Genomic DNA, 20,473 nt, shown 5'->3' on the forward strand with positions numbered 1-20,473 from the left:
CCAACTGGTCAGGTCTAGATGGCCTGCAGTTACACGGAGGAGCAGAGTCGCACCCAGGCTAGCCAGGCCACGGCGGCTGGCCCTAAGCAAAGAGGCTGGGGCGGGCTGTGTTGGAGTCAGCCTGGGCAACAGCAAGGAGCAGCCGGCATATCCCAGAGGCCCGGCAGAGAACCCAGAACCGGGGATGGAAAATACATACGGCAAATGCAACCGAGGAACAAACAAGGGAATGAGCTGGGAAGAGAGGAGGCTCCCTCCCACCGCCCTTCCCGGTCTGCGACCCCAAGCTGCCAGGAACGCTGGGGGGCACATTTGTCCCTGAACAATGGTGACCAGCAGGGGTGACGTGCAAGGGGAAAATTAGAATATGCCTTAAATACTGTACAGGCCCTATTTTACATAACCAAGCATTTGGGGACATTTGGTTGTTCCTAATTTTTAATCTGCTAAACAAGTCTATGAATTTTATTTTATTTATCTGTTTATTTATTTTGCTAATTTTTCCCATCCATCCATGCTTATTTCCTTAGGATAAACTTTTAGAAGTGAAATATCCAGATGAAAGAGGGTGACTGTTTTTCTGATTTTGACACATGGCGCCTAGGCCCAAGATGCCATCCTGGTTTTGCATTAATGTACTTTCCTGATGCCTGGGAGAGGTCATAGGATTATTGCTACTGTATCTTCTAGCCTTACTGAATTCTTCATCTACTGGGGAGTTAACCAATTCAGTACAGAGGAAGCTGAAGTGAATTTAGTTGGGAGGTGTTGAAATAGTGGAAATTCTGAGTTAGAACAAAGTGAAAGATAATGGGTTTGAGAGGAGTGCGGGGTATAAAGGCAGTTGCACGGCAAGTGGACTGCGCTCCTGGACAAAGCTCCTCTTTAAAACAACATGATGCTCAAGGTATAGTTATATTTTACTTGGCTTACTTAAATGGGTTCCCTAGCTCACCTCCTCTTTTCTCAATTTCCTCAGCTGCCCTCTGCTTCTAAGAGCTACCTGCTTCCACTTCAGAAATGGCAATTTAATCTTTCTCATAGTCCCTGGGCTTTATAATTAACTGCATCTTGTTTTCCTTCAGTGTTTTGCCAACAGAGACACAATTCTGTTATATAAAATTAGGAAGAAAATGAATCCTCCTAAGTGCATGGAGATTTAACTGCCTGGTGTTGTGTATGTCCATTGCAGTGTAGCTAGATGGCATTTCTCACGATCTGTTCACTGTCCTTAGTTCTCTGGAGAAGATAAGCTTCTTGTAGCCCGAACCACAGCATCTCGGTTTGGTATCCAAGGGCTTATCTCAGTGCCAGACAAATAGCAAGAACTTGTGAAATATTTGTTAAATGACTGCATATTTTGCCTTTGTTTAAATATTAGTCACAGTGTTTTATGGAAAAAAAAAGTAAATGCCATGAGAAAGTCAAGAAGAGCAAAAAGGTATTTTAGAAATAGACAGGTGCAAGGCTGCAGACAGTTGAGCAGCTGCGTGTTCATTTCCTCATGTTTCCTGCCTCCGGGGCCAGGAGGGTCCGTTTGTCCTTTGATGCAGGGGGTGGTGTTTAGGACTCATCAGGGGACGGCCATGGGACTGTGGATGGATGCCACCATGACCTTGCAGGCTCTGTTCGGTGCCCCAGCACCACACACTCCCCAGGCAAACATGTTTCCCCTTAAGGTACTCCCGGGTCAGGTCTAACTGAGGAGACGACCAGCCAGGCACCCATGGGAACTGTGCGCGTGGGAAGAGAGGCTGACAAGAGGTAGTTTGCTTAGAACAAGGGATCCAACCAGTACTTGGAACTTTTAGGTTTACCTGGTGGATCCTCAAGCAAGTGATTTTACCTCCTTCCCTCTCTCTGCTCCTAAGTATGTTTACCCAGCACGACCATCAGGGACAGCATGACCTTTCTGTCCCAGCCATCTTCTCTCCTACTATCTACCACACCAGAATCCCCTCAGCCTTGTACCAAAGCTTCAGAAACACAATAGGTAGCCATCCTTTTGAAAATAGCAGGGTTTCCCTGACTTGGTAATCTGCAGACTGAAATCCGGGACTAGTTGGTGGTCAGGGCGAGGGACTTTCATCTGGGCACTGGTCCCGTGTTTATATCTCTGCCCAGAGGACCCCAGACACATCACACCCTCTGATCCAAGAGCTCCTCACCCTACAGCTAATGCTTTAAAGTGAGGTATCTGCCGCTCAGAGAGACAAAAGAAGTTGTACATGATGCAATAATCAGAACAGGAAAGGGAAGTGATCTGACATTTACTAAGTGATACTAAATGCTAGACACGGTGACTGAAACATGACTTAAGAGTGGATGTTTGTAACTATACATAATAGACATCTTCTTAGGAAGATGTGTAGAAAATAATTGGCTTTGCATTGAAGAACTTGATATTTAAAGGAATTGCAAAGTACTCTGCTGCTCATGAAATGCAAACAGTCCTGCAGGTTTTTATTACCTGGTTTGTGGGTAGTAGCAGAAGAAGGGTCTCCTCCACCAGGATGAACACAAGCACTTCATGTTCAACAAGTTCACAATGAGCCCGTCACGGTTGCCCAAGGGTCTGCTCCTCCTCCTGTGTTCCCTCCTTTAATGGCACTGCCATTTCTCCAGCCAGAACCTGGCCTACTGGAGCAGTCTTGTACCTGCCCTTGCCTACCCATCTCCAATCCATTCTCTACACAAGCACCTACAGAGATCTTCGCAAAACACAGTTCTGACCATAGGCCAGCACGATGGCTCCTGTGGACAGTCTTTAGCAGAGCGTAACTTTCCCTGTTCAGTTCTAGCCTGCAAATCTGTGCTCCCTCTCACCTCCGCTCTCTGCATGCAGATCTGCCACTGGAATTCGCCCAGTTCACTGCATCCTCTCACACATCCTAGGCCAGCTCTGGCTGCTTCCTCTGCCTAGAACTTCCATCCTTTAACCAGCACCTCCACCTGGCTGACTCCATTAAGTTTTCATAACCAGTTCAGGTATGAACACCTCCCAGAAATCTCCATCAATAAGAGAGAATAGGAAGGGGTTGTCAAATGTAATTTTCAATTTTCTAGTAGCCATAGTTTTAAAAGTAGGAAGGAACCGATGAAATACATTTTAATAATATATTTTATGTAACCAATATATCCCAAATGTTATCATTCCAGCATGTAATCAATATTTCATAATTATTTATGAGATGCTTTATACTCCCTTTGTCCTACTAGGTCTTCAAAGTCCATTGTTTTACTCAAAATCCCTATTTGGACTAGCTGCACTTCAAATGCTCAGCAGACACATGTGGAGAGCAGCTGCCACACTGGATGTGACAGAACTAGAGCATTTAAGACTCATCCAGAGATCTTAGAAATACAGAATCCTGTGCTATGCCTCAAAAGCTTCTAGATTGAGGGGGGCTCTATTTCTGAAGATCTGGAGGGGGGACCAGAAATGTTCATTTTTGACAAGAACCCCAGGCATTTCTGAGGTTTGTTTTCCATAGACCACACTTTAGCAAATGGTGGCTTAATAGTTAACTTCACTGATTTTGGAGTTAGACCCACAGAAATGTGTGTCCAGACTCCATTTAAGAGTGTGTAACTGAGTACCCACCTTCCTAGGTGTCAGCTCCTCACCTGCAAAGTGAGCTGAGACTCGTATGGATACTGTATGATAGCAGAATACCTGGCTCATACCTAATAATGGCAGCTCTAGCTGAATGCACCCACACCCAGGCACTCCCACATTGTGGGTGAGATGTCCCTCCCACACCCCCATTCTGTGCTTCCCGCCACTACAGCCCCCACACTCTGTGGTCATCATCTGCAGGCTAGTTCTGTGTCCTCAACTCGACTGAGGGCAGAGCCTGGCTCTTGTGCATTTCTACATCCCTCTGACTCCCACATAACAGGTGCTCAGTATTCATCATTTGGGGGGATTGAATTTAGTGTGATCCACTGCGTTTCCTCTAGTGGGGCAAATGTACCTCGGGTTCCTGTATAGCAATTAAGTATGCAAATACAAAGAGAATTGGCACTAGTCTAACACTCTCCCTTTTAAAGTCCGTCACAGAGAGCTTTGCCAAAGTGATCCATGGCCTGCAGGTGGGACACCTGACTGATCGCGTCATTCAGAGGAGCAAGAGGATGATTCTGGACACACTGGGTGTTGGGATCCTGGGAACCAGTACAGACGTGTTTCACAAAGCCAGCAAATATAGTAAAGTAAGAAGCCCAATGTCTACCTTAGATATTAAGCCAAGTGTGCATATATGCTTGCTCATGAGCTGTCCCCATGGGTCTACCCGGAGATGTATGTTTGTGTTCTACTACTATACTCTTCACTTTAGAGACAGTTCTTGGCATATCTAGCATTGTTGTATATAGCTTTATGCTTTTCTATGATCTCTTTGTTTGAGTTTTAACATTCATCCGTACCCTTTCCTAAGTCACTGCCTTAAGATCAGTTTTAAGACTAGTCTTAACACTAGTAATATCTCATAGTTTACTATTATGGTGGAAAGCATTTTTTACCTTAGAGTCTTAGAAGCAATAGCCTCTATCTCAGATCGTTTGTTCATGCCAAGACTTCCTTAAGAGTCTCTGGAGAAAAGAATGTCCAGCACTCTGAAAAGAGTGGAAGTGTATTGTGGACTGTGTAGCATCCTCTCCATAAAGGGTGTGCTTGGTGTGGTCAGTTGATCCACTTCCCCAGGGTTCACCCTCAAGGAGTAAATAAGAGTAAATTCAGACTCCATTCCCACGAGTACCTCTGGACCACAGTCTGGGATCAAGCAGCAGCATCTTCTCTTCATTCCGTGGAGAAAGTTGTGTAGTCTTCTGCAAGGGAGGAATCCAGTGATGAAGGCTTTGATCTAGCACAAAGGTTCAAATAAGGACTATTAAAGTAATGCCTCCAAAGGTGAAGAACAGCCCTTGAAGTGGTGACTTGGCACATTGTATTTATACTCTGCATCACTGAATGATGTTCTTTTGTGGCAGATTTACAGTTCCCATCTATCCAGCACTGTTTGGGGCCATCCAGACTTGAGGATCCCGCCGACATACGCCGCTTTCGTTAATGGTGTGGCTGTAAGGAGGTTTACGTGTCTTCAACTGTTAGACAATCATAATAATTTCAGAGCCAGGAAATATCTCAAAAATTGCCCCATTTCCATATTTTACTGATGAGATCATTGAAGTTGAGGGAGGTGAAGTGGCCTGCCCTCTCTTCTATGTAGTAATTTCAGTTTTCATATTTTATAGTGAATAGATGCTTTTCAAACTAAGTGTGAAATAGAGGAAATAATATGGAAGCCTTTAGATGAAAATGCCCCTATGATATCTCAGCTCTAAACTTTGAGTGTATATAGTAAAAAATATAAAACCCAGTATCTAGACTCAATTCCATTAGTTGTGCCAGTACCTGTTTCTATCCAGTAACCAACTTTTCATTCACTCAACAGATATTTATTGAGAAACAATGGCCTTATGGAGTATAAATTTTCTGAATCAAAAATCAACCCTCCTAATCTGACCATTTTTATGCTTTTTCTATGTTCAGGGACAGTCTATAAGACATAATTTGGATGTTGGCACTTCTGAGATATTTTTATGGTTTATGGTAATAGAAGCTCAAATATTGAAAGTCAAACCCAATAGTGTACCAAGGAGTGAATGTCCAGTGAACAGTGGGAAATGCACCAGCCACACCCTACAGATACAAAAACCTATTTTTAAATGAATTTCTGGTTATTACTAACCATTTCATATTAAAGGAAAAGGAAGTGGCTGGGATAAAGAGGAACAAAATCTTACAGCAGAAAATAGTGATTTTAGAATATAGTTTAATAGTCAACCTGGGTTTAAGAGTTCTTGCAACTTCTTCATAAATTTGAAATTATTTCCCAATGAAAAGGTACAAAAATACATGGACTTATATGGAATAAATGGCATTAAACTTTTAATGTAACTTCTATTAAGGATGGAGAGGGAAGAAGAGAGGAGCAGCCATCTAATTCCACACTTGTTTTTAAGAGGGATACAGATCTTCCCAGGACTGTGGCAGAGAGCTCTGGCCACATAAGACCCAAGTTCCTTGGGGTTCACTAGCCACTCCCCAAAGTCCTACCTGCTCTGGGCAGAAGATAGCATGTCCAGTGCCCAGACATGTAATTAAGAATTAAAGCCAGTTCATAGATTTTATTTTCAGAGAATCAGACCTAAAAATCTCATATCAAAAAAGGTTTTATTACTAAACCCTTACTGGTCCAAAAGCCACTGCATTCAGGGAAATACATTGTGGTTTGAGGTTGTTGTTTGTGTCATAGATTCACTCAATGGATTTTGATGACACGTGGCACCCTGCCACCCATCCTTCTGGAGCTGTCCTTCCTGTCCTCGTGGCTTTATCAGAAGCCCTGCCTCGAAGTTCGAAGTGTTCTGGCCTCGACCTGCTGCTGGCTTTCAATGTTGGGATTGAAGTGCAAGGTCAATTGATGCATTTCTCCAAGGAGGCTAATAACATACCGAAGAGGTATGGAGCGATTTTGCCCCATTGAAGGGCAGCCACATTTCCTTTACCTGTCAGTCATTATTTTTGTAGAGCTTTCTGATGTAGAGGTTAGTCCATTGAAGATGTTGAAGTTAGTGCTGGTGGATAATTCAGTTCACCAGATGCAACCATATATCCATACACAAAGGTGTGATTAAAGAATTGCTAATGAAAAATCTCCTTTGGGCTTAGATAGCCAGTCAAGCAACCAGGACCTTGAAATAAATGGGGACCTCTCACCCCAGGGTGATGCATGTCATTCTGGCATCCGTGGGTACTCTGAATATTCCTGAGCCCATTTTCAAAGTGGAATTTACTTTCATATTTGCTAGGATTCTGCAGACTGAGAACATTTAAATATCCTAAACCTGACTGTCCAACTCACAGGTCAAACTGGCGAACTGTTGGCTGTATCATATACTTCAATCTACTATTTATTTTGTCACTTGGTCCAGCCTGCCAGTAGAGGAATACTGAGTGAACTTTCAGTTTCTACAAGGCCCTCGATTTTTATAGTTACTTACAAGGAATTTTGGTAATCAATACCTTTTACCGTTCTGGAAATAATTATAACAGTACCATTATAAAGAATTTGCTGTGTTAGGCACTGTTGTAAGCATGTGAAATTAAGTGAAACTTCCAAAGCCCCATGACATAATACTATTATTATCACCACTCTACATAGGAGAACACAGGTACAGAGAGGTTGAATAACTTTCCCAAGATCACACAGTTCATAAGTGGTAGAGCTGAGATTTGAACCCAGACAGTACGGCTCCCTTATCTATGCTCCTGATCTACACTATGCTGCCTGGTGGTTGAGGTTTGTAAATCTCCAACTCTGCTTTTTTGCTTTTCAGATTCCATCCCCCTTCGGTGGTAGGAACGTTGGGTAGCGCTGCTGCGACATCCAAGCTTTTAGGACTCAGCATGACCAAGTGCCAAGAGGCCCTGGCTATTGCTGTTTCTCTTGCTGGGGCACCCATGGCAAATGCTGCCACTCAGACTAAGCCTCTGCACATTGGCAACGCCGCCAGGCATGGGATGGAAGCTGCTTTTCTGGCAATGCTGGGTCTTCAAGGAAATAAGCAAGTCTTGGACATGGAGGCAGGGTTTGGGGCCTTCTATGCCAACTATTCCCCAAAAGTCCTTCCAAACCTCGATTCCCACACTTGGCTGCTGGACCAGCAGGATGTGGCCTTCAAGCGTTTCCCTGCACATTTGGCCACCCACTGGGTGGCAGATGCAGCTGCATCTGTGAGAAAGCACCTTGTAAGAGACAGAGCCCTGCCTCCCTTTGACAGCATTGAGAGAATTGTGCTCAGAATCCCAGATGTCCCGTATGTGAACAGGCCCTCGCCTGACTCAGAACACGAAGCCCGTCACTCATTCCAGTATGTGGCCTGTGCCATGCTGCTTGACGGTGGCATCACTGTCCCATCATTCCACAAACTCCAGATCAACAGGCCACAGGTGAGAAAGCTGCTCCATAAGGTGGAGCTGGAGCACCCTCAGGACAACCTGCCAAGCTTCAACACAATGTACTGTGAGATGAGTGTCACCCTCAGCGATGGAGCCACCTTCACAGAGAGTTCTGATGCCTTCTATGGTCACTGGAGGAAGCCACTGAGCCAGAAGGACCTACAGGAGAAGTTCCGATCGAACGCCTCCAGGACACTGTCCTGTGACACAGTTGAAAGACTAATAGAAATAGTAGCAAACCTGGAAGACCTGGAAGACTGTTCTGCATTAACCACGCTTCTGAAAGGACCCTCACCACCAGAGACCATCTCAACATTTATCTAGCACTTAACAATTCCATCATACTCAGTTTCTCTAACTGTAAAGCAAAAATAAAAAGCAGAGTGAAAAATAATCTTTTCTGAGGCTTACCAATGTGTAAATGACCTTATATTTTGGGCAAATTTAATGATTTGCTTTTTAAAGCAAGGATCTGCCCAGAAATAAATGAAGAAAGGTGGAGAGATCCAGAAACAGAGCCAGATTTTTATGGAAGGAGTCTTGTCTTATAATTTTGCAATATGATTCCAATTACCTAAAGCAAAATCATAAATACACAAGAAACACAGAGGAATTGATTTTATTAGCATTCACAAGGCTGAAATTCAAGTCATCTGTGAGTTTCTTGTGAAAATAATCTTTTCAAAGGAGTTTTTATGAATGTCATGAACCCCAAGGTGTGGGAAGAATTTGAACCTATCTGTGTATTTGCTGATGGGGAAAGGGTTCTGTCTGCTGTGCCACCAGCAGATTTCTTAGACCATGGCTTATTAAAAGCCCTCCACAGTGAAGGGGATGCTACTGGATTTAAATAAAACGGTTTAGTGGGCTCCAATGCTGCCCCTGCCACTTAACTAGATGTGACCCTGACGTGTTACTGAGTGTCCCTCTGGCTCAGTTTCTCTATCTGTAAAGCAAAAATAAAAAGCAGAGTGAAAAATAAGTTTGGCTCTGGAAGCCATGCTGTTAACCACCATATCACTTTTCCTTACGAAAAAAAATATTTTTGAGAAAAAGATTATGGATGAAGAGTCTGAGGTATAATAAAGAATATCAGCAAAAAAAAAAAAGTATCTATGTGGATAATTAAATATTGGCTGTATAAAATAATAAAAATGTCCTATGGGGTTAAAAATTGCAACACTAGCAATAGATATAAGCAGGGAGTTACTATAGTCAGTGTGTTCTAAATTCTTATGTCACTCAAGAAAAGGGCTATTAACCCTAGACTTTGGTTTGTCAATATGCATGTTGGCCAGGGTGACTATTCCAGGGCAGCAGCAGGATGCATTACTTCCAGGTCAATAGAGGGAGAAATAAGGAATCAGGAAAAAAATTCCAAAGGAAGTCAAGAAAGGAGGGGGAAAGGGTATGTAGGAAAGGCACAATATAAAAGGACAGACACATTTTTAAATGTTTAACATCTTTATAACATCTAATTTATATACTATTAACTCATCCACTTAAGTGTATAATTCAACGAGTTGTAGTAAATTTATAGAGTTGTGCAAACATCACCATAGTCTAAGTTTTGAGTACTTCTATCACTCCCCAAATTCCCTCATGCCTCCTTGCAATCTATCCCCATTCCCACCTCCAGCCCTCAGCAACCAATGATCTGCTTTCTATCTCTGTAGTTTTGTCTTTTCTAGACATTTCATATAAATGGGATTATATAATATACAGTCTGGTGTGTCTGGTGTCTTTCACTTAGCATATTGGTTTTAAGATTTTTCCGCATATGTATCAGTACTTTAGTCCCTTTCGTTGCTGAGTAGCATTCATTGTGTGGCTATACCACATTCAGTAGTAAATAGACAGTTGCATTGTTTACAGTTTGGGGCTATTATGAATAATGCATCTTTGAACATTCACATACTCATCCTGGTGTGGACATAGCTGTCCATTTCTCTTGGGTAGATACCTAGGAGAGATATCTAAGAGAATGCTGAGTCATTTGGTAAGTTTAGGTTAAACTTTATAAAGAACTGTTTTCCAAATAGCTCTAATATGTTACATTTCCACTGCAATGTATGAGGGTTCTGGCTTTTCCTTATCCTCACCAACCCTTGGAATCGTCAGTCTTCTTATTTTAGCCACTGTGTAATGGTATCTCATTGTGGTTCTAATTTCTTTTTCTCTAATGACTGATCTTTGCCCATTTTTCCAATTATTTTAATTAAGTTGTCTTCCTGTTACCGAGTTGTAAGAGGTCTTCATATATTCTGGGTATAAGTTCTTTATCTGATATATTTTGCAAATATTTTCTCCCAGTCTGTGGCTTATCTTTTCATGTTTTTAATGGTCTTTTAAAGAGCAGAAGTTTCAAATTTTGATCAAGACTATTTAACCATATAATCAAAAACTTACTGTTCCTTTTGGTATCATCAGAAGGCATTTTTTAAAAACTCTAGTTATATGTTTTAGTCAAGACATGTAAGGACGCAGAAAAGTTGAAAGTAAAAAGATGGGGGAAATATGGATGGAATACTATAAGAGAAATCTAGAATAAATAAGTGTTAATATTAGACAAAACAACATTCAAGCAAAAGCATTACTAAAAATAAAAAGGGTGGCTATATATGATATATAATCATGTATACAAATTCAACTCACTAGGTAATTAAAATAATTCTAAACTTACATACATCTAAATAATATTGAACTGAAAAGAGAAATAGATAAATCTAACCCCATACAAAGAGACTGTTAACATTTCTGAGTAATTGATATTTGAAGAAAACCAAAGATAAATAAACTATACAAAATTTAAACACAATGAACATGTTTATTCTAATGAACATTTATAGAATCATGTACCCAACAGCTAGAGAATTCATTTTTTAAAATTTCAGAACATTTACAAAAATGGGACATACACTGAGCCAGCAAGCAGGTCTTCACAGCTTTTCAAAGGACTGGATCATACTGATCATTTTCTCTAATAATAATGCAATTAAGTTAAAAATCAATATAAAAACAATAATTAGAAAAGCCTGAAATGTTTGGAAATAAACACTCCTCGAAATAACTTTTGGGTCACATAGGAATTAAAATGAAAATTATAAAACATTTAGAGCTAACCAATAGCAAAAATAGCACATAAAGTTGGTAGGATATAGTTAAAGCAGTACTTAGAAGGGTGTAGAATTCTCTACTGCTGGCTCTGTATTACTGAGAACACAACCATGTAACTCCCATGAAAGTGTTTGAACATACCTAATAAAAGAGGAGCTATAAGAGGTGGTTTCTACTGTGCCCTTGAGATGAAATTTAATTATTATCCTGTCTTTATCCATTTCAGAAGTTTTCAGGAGCAAGATAAGAAGACTGTTAATAATATCCTCAGAAAACCTCTGCTAAAAACAAGACAACAGAGTCAAAGTGAAATTCTTTATGCTAAGCCCCACATATCACTAAAATGAGACTTAATTTTAGTTGCAGCACTCCCAGAAATGGAATCTCAAACGAGTCACCAGGAATGGCCTGATCAGCACTAGTTAGGTAATCTACCTAACAGACCCTTGTCATTCCCTAAAGCAATTACCAGTGGATTTTGCCTAGTGTAACTTCCTTATTTCTGTTCCCTTCTGCCTCTAAAAGTCTTTCATTTTGTAAAGCTCCTTGGAGTTTCTGTTTGCTAGATTGGATGCTGTATATAAATAATTCAAATTTATTTTTGCTCAAATTAACTCTTTAAAAAATTTAATATGATTCAGTTTATCTTTTAACCACTCTAATGGATGCTTCAAACCAACAGCATGGGTTGGGGAGATAATCTCTCCTGAGGCGACAAGAGCACCCAAGGTGCCCTTGATACTAGTTATCAGGCACCCTGAGTTACCTGAAGGCAGAAGAAAATACAGGTAATATAGGTCTGTAGAGAGAGCTTTAAAGTCCTCTTCACTGGGAGCTCTGTACCCCATCCACCCCTATGCGACCCAATACAAAAAACAAAGAAGGAGAGGGAGAGGTCAACCCCCACATTCCTTTCTAGAAGATTCCTTTCTATGACGGTCAAATGCTAGGGCATTTTTGAGGCACAGTGCCAGTGGAATGGAAGTGTTAAAGGCTGAGCCCACTTATCTAGTCCCTCCGTGAAATGAGAGAACAGGGAGAGCTTTTCAGCTACCTTACCCCTAGCGGGTCCAAGGTGAGGGTGTATAGCTCTGAACTGATGTCCAGGAATTGTGGCAGATGCTTGCTTCTTCCCTTCCAGTTCCTTGGGGACAGGAACAAAGGATGCTGCTCAGCCCACTTTGAGCATTATAAACCCTGTGTATAGCAGATCCATGATCCATGTGTCCTCACACGGATCAGGCTGAGCCAGCAGGGAGGAAACCCACCCTGAGCCTGGGGCAAAGGTTCCGGCTCAGAGGCGGAGCTTCATCCCAGCTCCCCGTCTGCATTCTGCATGCTCACCACAGGCCCTGAGCCAAACTGCCTCAGCCATCAGACACAACTTTACCAGCTCTGGGGACTCTAGTCCCAGCTATTGAATAAGTTTTAGGGGTCCCCAAGACTGTGCATACATTCAGGGATTCACCAGAGCTCATGGGACTCAGCTCGTAGCTGTACTTACGGTTCAGGTTTGTTAATGTGAAAGGGTGCTTGATAGGATCAACAAGAGAGAGACACACACAGGCAGTCTGGAGAAATCATGCCTGGCTTTCCATGTGCTCGCCCTGTAGCAAGGAGACACACGAGGAGCCCAGGAATGTGCTCCTTTCTCCAACAGACAAATTCAGGAAAGGGTATACAGTGCTTCTGCCCTGGGAAAACACTTAGCTCCCAGGGGTCTTTCGAGGGGCTGGTCATGTAGTCACCCTCCACCAACAACCTTAATTCCAAACTCCAAAAAGGAAAGCAGATATTCAATAGAATTCACACTGTCTGCACAGTCTAGGTAAAACAAACCATTTTTATCAATTAGGGAGTGGATCAAGGGCCAAGCTTCCAGACACCAGCCAGAAGCAAACCTTACAAACAGACCCGAATAAAGAGAGCAGCCTTGAGCCTGCTCTGTTCTCTCTTTCCTGCACATCTCCCTTCCTGAAATGCCTTCCTTTCCCATTTGTGGGGCTTTGAATGGTAGAAAAATGATACAGAAAAATTGGACTTTGCCTCCACTTTAGCAATTGCTGCTATGTAACACTTGAGATGTATTAGCTATGTGTTTTATCACAGTATTAACTACAACTGATATGCCCAGTAGGCTTAAAGTTGTCACAGACCAAAGGGCTGTGATGATTTTAATCCAGGCACTTAAAATGAGAAAATGTGATTTTAAAGGAAATATACAATATAACAACTTTATCTGGAAGCCTTCATCTAAAAAAGATATCACAGTAATTGTTGAATCACTATGTTGTACCTCTGAAACCAATAAAAGGTGTACATCAACTACATTTCAATAAAAAATGAAAATGAATATTGAATAAATAAATAATCAGTCCCCTGTGGTATCTGGGACCACCTTCAGGTCTGTGAGAGCTTAGGCAGGGGAACTTCTTGGGGATGCTGAGTACGTGGTGGGCATTTATTTCACTCAACAAATGTATATTGAGGGCTTAATATGTGCTAGAGGACGTTCTGAGCACGGGTAATACAGCAGTGAACAAAACAGCGAAACCCCTCCCAATTGTGAGCTTGTAATATTGTGAGTAGAGGGACAACCCAGTAAGTGAACAGGATGAGGAAAATGCTCCGCACCTCTTCTGGGCCAGCAGTGTGCCTTTGTTCCTCCCCTGGTGGGATGTGTACCCCTGGATGCTGAGTTGGGGTCCAGGAAAATCCAGGGCATGGGATCCTTCCTTCCATAAGTAGGATTAATAGCTTCTAGTTCTTCCTGGGCCATGATAGAACCAGTGACAACAAAAGACTTGTGGAGCTGTAGAAAATGTAGCCTCCCCATCAGTTCCGACAGGATGTCCTTGCACAGAGCCAGGCTGTCGGGAACTGAAGGCAGGCAGCAGTCACGAGACCCACTGCTCTCCCTGCCGGCAGAGGCGTGCATGTGTGCACAGCTGCGTGCCTGTGTGTGCATGCGTGGTCTCTTCCTATGAAATCTACCTGCACCACTGCAGTGGTTTTTATTACTCATTAGGAAAATAGTTCCATTCCTCCTCTTCTCCTACCCTACATTCAAAAAAAGAAAGCATAGGCATAGTCCAGAGAAAGTGACAATTCAAAAGGCATCCAAAACAGATGAGGGGTTCAGAGGCAATTAACTACTCTGGTTCCTGCTAAACCCTTGGGCGCCCAGCACTTGACAGATATGGAACACATCTAAAGAATTTATGACATGTAGTAACTTTTGAAAGGTGCCATGGCTTTATCTGAATGGTAAAGAACAGGATAAATACCTTCACAGAAATAAGACAGTTAGTGTAGTCACCTAGTTCAGTTGTAAATGCAGAAATCAACCTTCAAAGTCATGTCACTTAAAAATTTCTCCCTGTTTTTTGTTGTAGTTATTATTAAAAGAACAAGTCAACCCATCCCAGTTACAGTTGGTACCCATAGAGGAGCCAAGCTGGAGGTTCAGAAAACCTTTGGAACAGCTCAAGGCCCATCTGTCTGAAACAGGCCATGACAGTGCTGCTTCTGACTTTAAAAAAATGAAAAACAAAAATAACAGTGTGCTTATCTAGAAGCCACGTGCATCTGAATAATTCAATGATGGTTCTGTAATCTTTGAGTCAAGATCACACTGAAAGTCCCTATCGTTATGATGACTTGTGTAATTCATTTGGTAGGAGGCAAAATGTTTCTAATCTCTTCTAAATATTATAACTAAAAGACCAGTTTTCAAACACATTATAAAACATCCCCCACCACTTTTCCTATCCCATCAGAAGGTTCATGCACAGGGCTGTGCCATGAAAGTACACTTTGTTGGTAGCATCGTGGCAGGATTCGCTCACATCCCTGTAGCCGTGTTTGCATCTGGGCTTCTGGATGGCTGTGGTTTGGTTGACATCAGCCTTACCAGAAGACAAGATCTGAGTGGGAGAAAATGTTTCTTAGGCACCTACCAGCATGACTGTGAAGAGAATTGAAATTACCCATTTGCACTGGCCCCTCAAACATCACCATACTCAGAGCAAAAGCTTACAGGCACTATGCACATAAGAGATCTGTTCCAACATAAGGCATTGTTGCAAAGTTTGTAAGAGAAATGAAGGCAACAGGTACTAGAATCAATAGGAGATAATTAAAGCAAACGTAATTTGATCCATACACTTAAATGATGTCATACAAGAGAACTGCTATATTGATTTTTTTTCTTACAGTGTAAGCCAATGTATTTTGGAAGAATACATCTTCCCTGTGACCCAGAGCCATCTGGTCGTATCACCTCAGACCCTTACCGTGCCCAACCCCCATCCTAACGCCAATCATCAAATACCTCAAATGGAAAATAATTTGTTAAGCTCTCAGAAAAGGAGGCACGTTTACATTCATCAGAAAGAAGGAAAACAGGAAAGCGCCATAGAACCTGCTTACCTGGCAGTAAGCTTTTCATCATTTTCTCCCCCTCCATCCACATTCTTGTCCTGACCCACTGTGACTGCACAGGCAGCAAGCTTTTAGCTGCCAGCACAGAGGAAGTGCAGCACAAGCCGGTGGGCTTCCTAGCACAGCAGAGGGCTTGAAGAGCCCTTCACAGAACTGCTGACAGTGCAGTTCTGGGCCACCCCAAAACCACCCGCAAAGACAGGGGATCCAGGATTATTTGAGGCAGCTGACAAGAAAAACCTTTGAGTAATTTTTAAGCAAAGAAGGCATATGGGAGCAATAAGACATGTGAATAGAATGGAAAAATATAATTTCTTTAAAGATTATGACTTATATTAATTCATTAGTTTTGTTTTAAAAAGTCAGGATAGCAATCTATGTCTGTCAAAGTTGCTCAGAGACCCTTTTGTAAAAAGCTGGTGTCAGATACTAAAACAGAGACCCATTACAGGGGAGGTTACATGGCTTCAATGTAGCTCTTGTAGCAAGTGAATTTTACAGACAGGAAGGGTTTATATTAACCTAATAATACTAAAAATAAAAAACATTTTGCATCAATAGTATGAAATTCTGAAGACACAAGCCGGGATGTCCATCATGACACTAATTTTTGCTAAATATTTCAAGATTGGTAGAAAGATCTATATTATTTTAAAAAGCATTTTACATAACTTGATTTCTCCTAAAAAACAAAAACCTATCATTATGCACTAGAATAAAAGATTTTTTTAAATTGCAGTAATTTTTTTGATTGAGTTACAAGTCATACTGTTATAGATATGAGAACACTGATTTTAACATCAGACCTCAAGGGCAATAATCTTTACAAAGTTGTCTCAGGGCCACGCTATTTGCAATGGAAAAAAAGAATAACTCCACAAAACTCCAGGAGCTCAAATAAAATCAATCTCTCTCACCCCTTTTCTCTCTGGGGTTTCATAAAAAGATACTTAGTGTTGTGTGCAGAATGTGTAGCACATCTGTCTCCAAAGGTGGCGCCCCAATATCCATGCCTTCTGGTATTCATGCTCTTTTGCAATCTCTCCTTGAATCTAGTCTTACTTTAAATTAATAGAAAGTATCAGAAGTAACACGGAGTGATATCTATAGCTAGATTGTAGAAGAAAGCTTGGATCTTTTGGAATGCCTGTTCTGGGGGATGCCAGATCTCACGTGAGAGGCCCAACCACCCCAAGGTCTATGAGTTAGAGGAAGCCCAAGATTGCCACATGGCATGGCCGCATGACCAGCCATCCAGTTGTTCCAGCCAGTCCCAGCCCAGGCACCGGACACAGCAGTGAGACACTCTTACATGACTTCCAGCCCAGCCCAGCCTCCAGAGGCCTTCAGCCCCAGCCACTCCCTGCCTGTAACTGTGTGAAAGCCCTCAAGCAAAGTTCTGCTAAGCCTAGCTAACCAACAGAACCAGGAAAGACAATGTTATTATTTAAGTCACTAAATTTTGGTGGGGTCTCTTACATAGCAATAGATATCTGGAATACTTTTTATGTAAAATAGCAGTAAGCCACCTATTTAGGTAGATACTATAAGTATCCACAAGCAACACACTCCTAATCGAAAACAATGATTTCTGATTCTCACTGTGGGACATCTCCAAATAGCCTCCAAATATTTCAAGAATATTGGGAACATTTAAAATAATCTTAAAATACAACTGATTTTAATTCTTTATTTTGAAAAAGATATATAATGTGTAGTTCCTTCCAAAGGGGATTAAATAAAAAGAAGTCAATAGTATCTAAGGCAATTATACTTAAAATCAGTAGTTTATTTTAAAAGGTGGAGTCACCTGTCTTTACATGAGTCCCACACTGAAAAATCTCTAAAAACAGGCAATCCCCCCCACTATGGTTTCCAGAGCCTCGAGGCCTCAAAATGTGGGCTGCATGCCACATGCCACCTGTCCCCTGGGATCTGAATCAGAACCCACAGTGTAACAAGATCTCTGGGAGATTTGCATACCCATTAAAGTTAGAGACACTCTGGTATCTAAAAAATTCCAAAATCCAGGTCATACAGACACAGGCACTGATGGTTAAAGCCCACCAGATGACTCCAGGTATAGCCGCGTCTGGGAACCCCTGGTCACTCTAGATAGAGTCATGATTCCCAAACTAGGCTCCACAGTGGATTCACCAGGGGAGCATCAGAGCATGAATGTCTGTTTCCACCCCGAGAGTCCTACATACCTGGTCTCAGGTGTGACACCATGTCTTGCCAATGGGTTTCAGCCCTGGGCAAGTTTGCTATGGATTCAGTGTAACCATAGAAAATGACAGCAAATGTTCTTTTGGGGTGAGAGGGTTTATTACCCAGCTTGTTCTCCCAGCGGAAGATTGAGCACTAGCGTCTCTGCCTCCACCCAGAGCACTGGGCCGAGCTCTCTATATAGCGCAATAACAGCTTATTGCCTAAAGGTGTGGAAGTGGTAGCCTACAAACAGGCCAGTTACATCATCAGGTGGTCTAAGTTCAGTGAGGATCCTGGCCATAGGAACCCCAACTTCCCCACACACGGGCTTTGGAACATTTTAAAAGCTCCCCATGACTTTCATCTGCAGCAAAATTTGAGAACAGCAGACCTAGAGCCTGGCACAGAAGGGTTCAAAACCTGCTAAACCTGCACCACTCTTTCGGGAAGAGGGCTGGGAAGTCAATGCACATTAATTAAAATGAACAGTTGGCCCCACAGCTTCCGGCTAACTCACCAGGCGTACTGACAGCATCAGGCCCGCTGGCGTGCAGGTCCGCCAAATCCCGTGTGTCCCCATGGGCTCTCCTGGCACTTTCCTCCAGCACATTTCTCTTCTCTTCTTTTGGGCAACGTTTCAAGTGATTAACGATGTACATCTGCTCTGCATTCTGAGCAAATAGCTTCACCTTCAAAAATAGAAATAAAAACAAATGATGTCATTACCTCTGTGAAGACAATCAAGCAAATCAATTTCAGAGCTAACCCAGAAAGGACAGTCAGGAAACCACTAAAGAATTCTGTGTGCCTTCAGGGTCAACATCAACTACAAATATTACAACTCGACTGTAAGGAAGAAATCACAGGGGACTTCTAGAGGAAAAAAAAAAAAAAAAGAGAGCTATAAATTAGCTTCAAGAAAGAAAACAGAACAGGAAGAGGTTGGTTTTATTTTTATATATAAGCATACACATATGTATGCTTCTTTATACAGATGGAAAAGAGGTTCGGTTTTATGGAGAGAACCATATAGGGCTCTAAAACTTGGTATAGCTGATTAAATCTGCCCTTGAAACCTTTCTAAAGCAGTAATTCTGAGCCCTGTCTGCTTATTAGAACCACCTGGGGAGTCTGGAGTCCAAACAGACGAGTTACATGGGACCCTCTGGGAGTGAAGCATTAGCCTGGGCACTGGTATTAGACCAGGGTGATTCTATTATTTGTTAGGTTGGCAACCACTGATCTAGAGAAAATGGGAGATAAAATTCACAGCCTCAGGGCTCTGAGTTAAAATCCCAGGGGCTTTCATGCCAAGAAGCCACCTGGAGGTGGACAAGGCTGGTCTGAGTCAAATGTCCCTTGACTTTCTAAGAAGTCATTTGGGCTAGAAAGCCTAAGATCATGACTTAGCCACCTCTTATCAAACTTTGTGTTTGATAATATATTAATATTCTAAACATTCTCTCTTCTCCAGTTTTTGGTTTTACAAATGAATATCTCCTTTCTGTGATATATATACATATGAGAGTCCAAATACACACATATTCCATTATTAATGAAAAGACTTAGAATATTCTGAAAGGCACAAAAGATAGATGTAAAGAAAAGTGACTGTTTTTTAAACCAATAATTCTGAATTGGCCTGCCATTATTTTGTGGAATTATGCACCTGCCCACAGTGGAGGTGAAGGTGGGACAAACTTTCAACCCTTGCATGTTGCTTGGACCCTCTGACAAAGTGCTAAGGCATTTGCTGCATTGTAATCAATAGTAAGCAAGTCCTTTTACCTCCAACAGACTTCACCCCAAGGACAGAGACCTAGGCTCATTAACAGCAATAACCCAGATTAGGTAGGACATTGCTCAGCTACTAGGAAGTCAATAACTACTTGTTGAACAAATGAATAAATAACAGCCACATTAACTTTAATACCCCTGTCTTGCCTGATGATTTCAGCCCTGGGCAAATTCACTATGGATTCAGTGAGACTGAGGAATGACAACAGACCATTCTTGAAAGGATTTATACCTGGCTTCATTCTCCCAGCAGTAGGTAGAGCACCAGAAACAGGTCTGCATCAGCAGTCTACAGGTCGGTGGTCCACCGCCATCCCTACCTCTGCCCAGAGCACTGAGAAGAGCTCTTTATATAGTGACTTAGTCAACAACAACTTACTGCCTACACGTGTGGAAGCAGTAGCCTAGCAGCAGGCCAGTTATATCATCAAGTAGTTTAGGGTCAGGTGAGGATCCTGGCCATAAGAACTTATATTTTCCCCACAACCCCTTTGGTTAAACAGGCTCTGGGTTTAAATGGTTTCCTTCCTTATGTTTCAGAGACAAGAGACCTGGCTTCTAGGACTAGCTTTGTCACTAACTACTAATGACCTTGAACAAGTCATTTTTCCTCCCAGGAAAACTCAGTGTGTTCCTCAGGAATAGAAATATCCTCTGATTTACAATTTTCAGTCCTGCAGTCCAGGAAATTAATGAGCAGCATATCTTAAATACTTACAAGAATGGTATATTCACTGCGGAAATCAGATAGCAGTTCTTCAAAAATTAAACATAGAATTACTGTATGATCCAACAATTTCCACTTCTACATATGTAATGAAAAGAATTAAAAACAGGGACTCAACAAATGCTTGTACACCAATGTTCACAGCAGCATTA

At 41.9% G+C, this 20,473-nt stretch overlaps 1 protein-coding gene across 1 annotated transcript; it reads left to right on the plus strand.

The window, feature by feature from the left end:
- Positions 1-827: 827 nt before the first annotated feature.
- Positions 828-8,365, plus strand: ACOD1 (aconitate decarboxylase 1). Its single transcript, XM_036893923.2, has 5 exons — positions 828-907; positions 4,054-4,215; positions 4,993-5,082; positions 6,321-6,526; positions 7,405-8,365. Exons 1-5 carry the CDS (start codon positions 896-898, stop codon positions 8,348-8,350), a joined length of 1,416 nt encoding a protein of 471 aa, XP_036749818.2. The 5' UTR covers positions 828-895; the 3' UTR covers positions 8,351-8,365.
- The last annotated feature ends 12,108 nt before the right edge of the window (positions 8,366-20,473 follow it).

The sequence above is a fragment of the Manis pentadactyla genome, chromosome 17 (genome assembly GCF_030020395.1).
Source record: "Manis pentadactyla isolate mManPen7 chromosome 17, mManPen7.hap1, whole genome shotgun sequence".
Lineage (NCBI taxonomy): Eukaryota > Metazoa > Chordata > Mammalia > Pholidota > Manidae > Manis > Manis pentadactyla.

What these genes read in the sequence shown, in the direction of transcription:
- ACOD1 (XM_036893923.2), top strand. An exon ending in CTTTCGTTAATGGTGTGGCT is followed by an intron (nt 5,083 to 6,320) that starts GTAAGGAGGTTT and finishes TTTGTGTCATAG; the next exon opens with ATTCACTCAATGGATTTTGA. An exon ending in GCTAATAACATACCGAAGAG is followed by an intron (nt 6,527 to 7,404) that starts GTATGGAGCGAT and finishes TTTGCTTTTCAG; the next exon opens with ATTCCATCCCCCTTCGGTGG.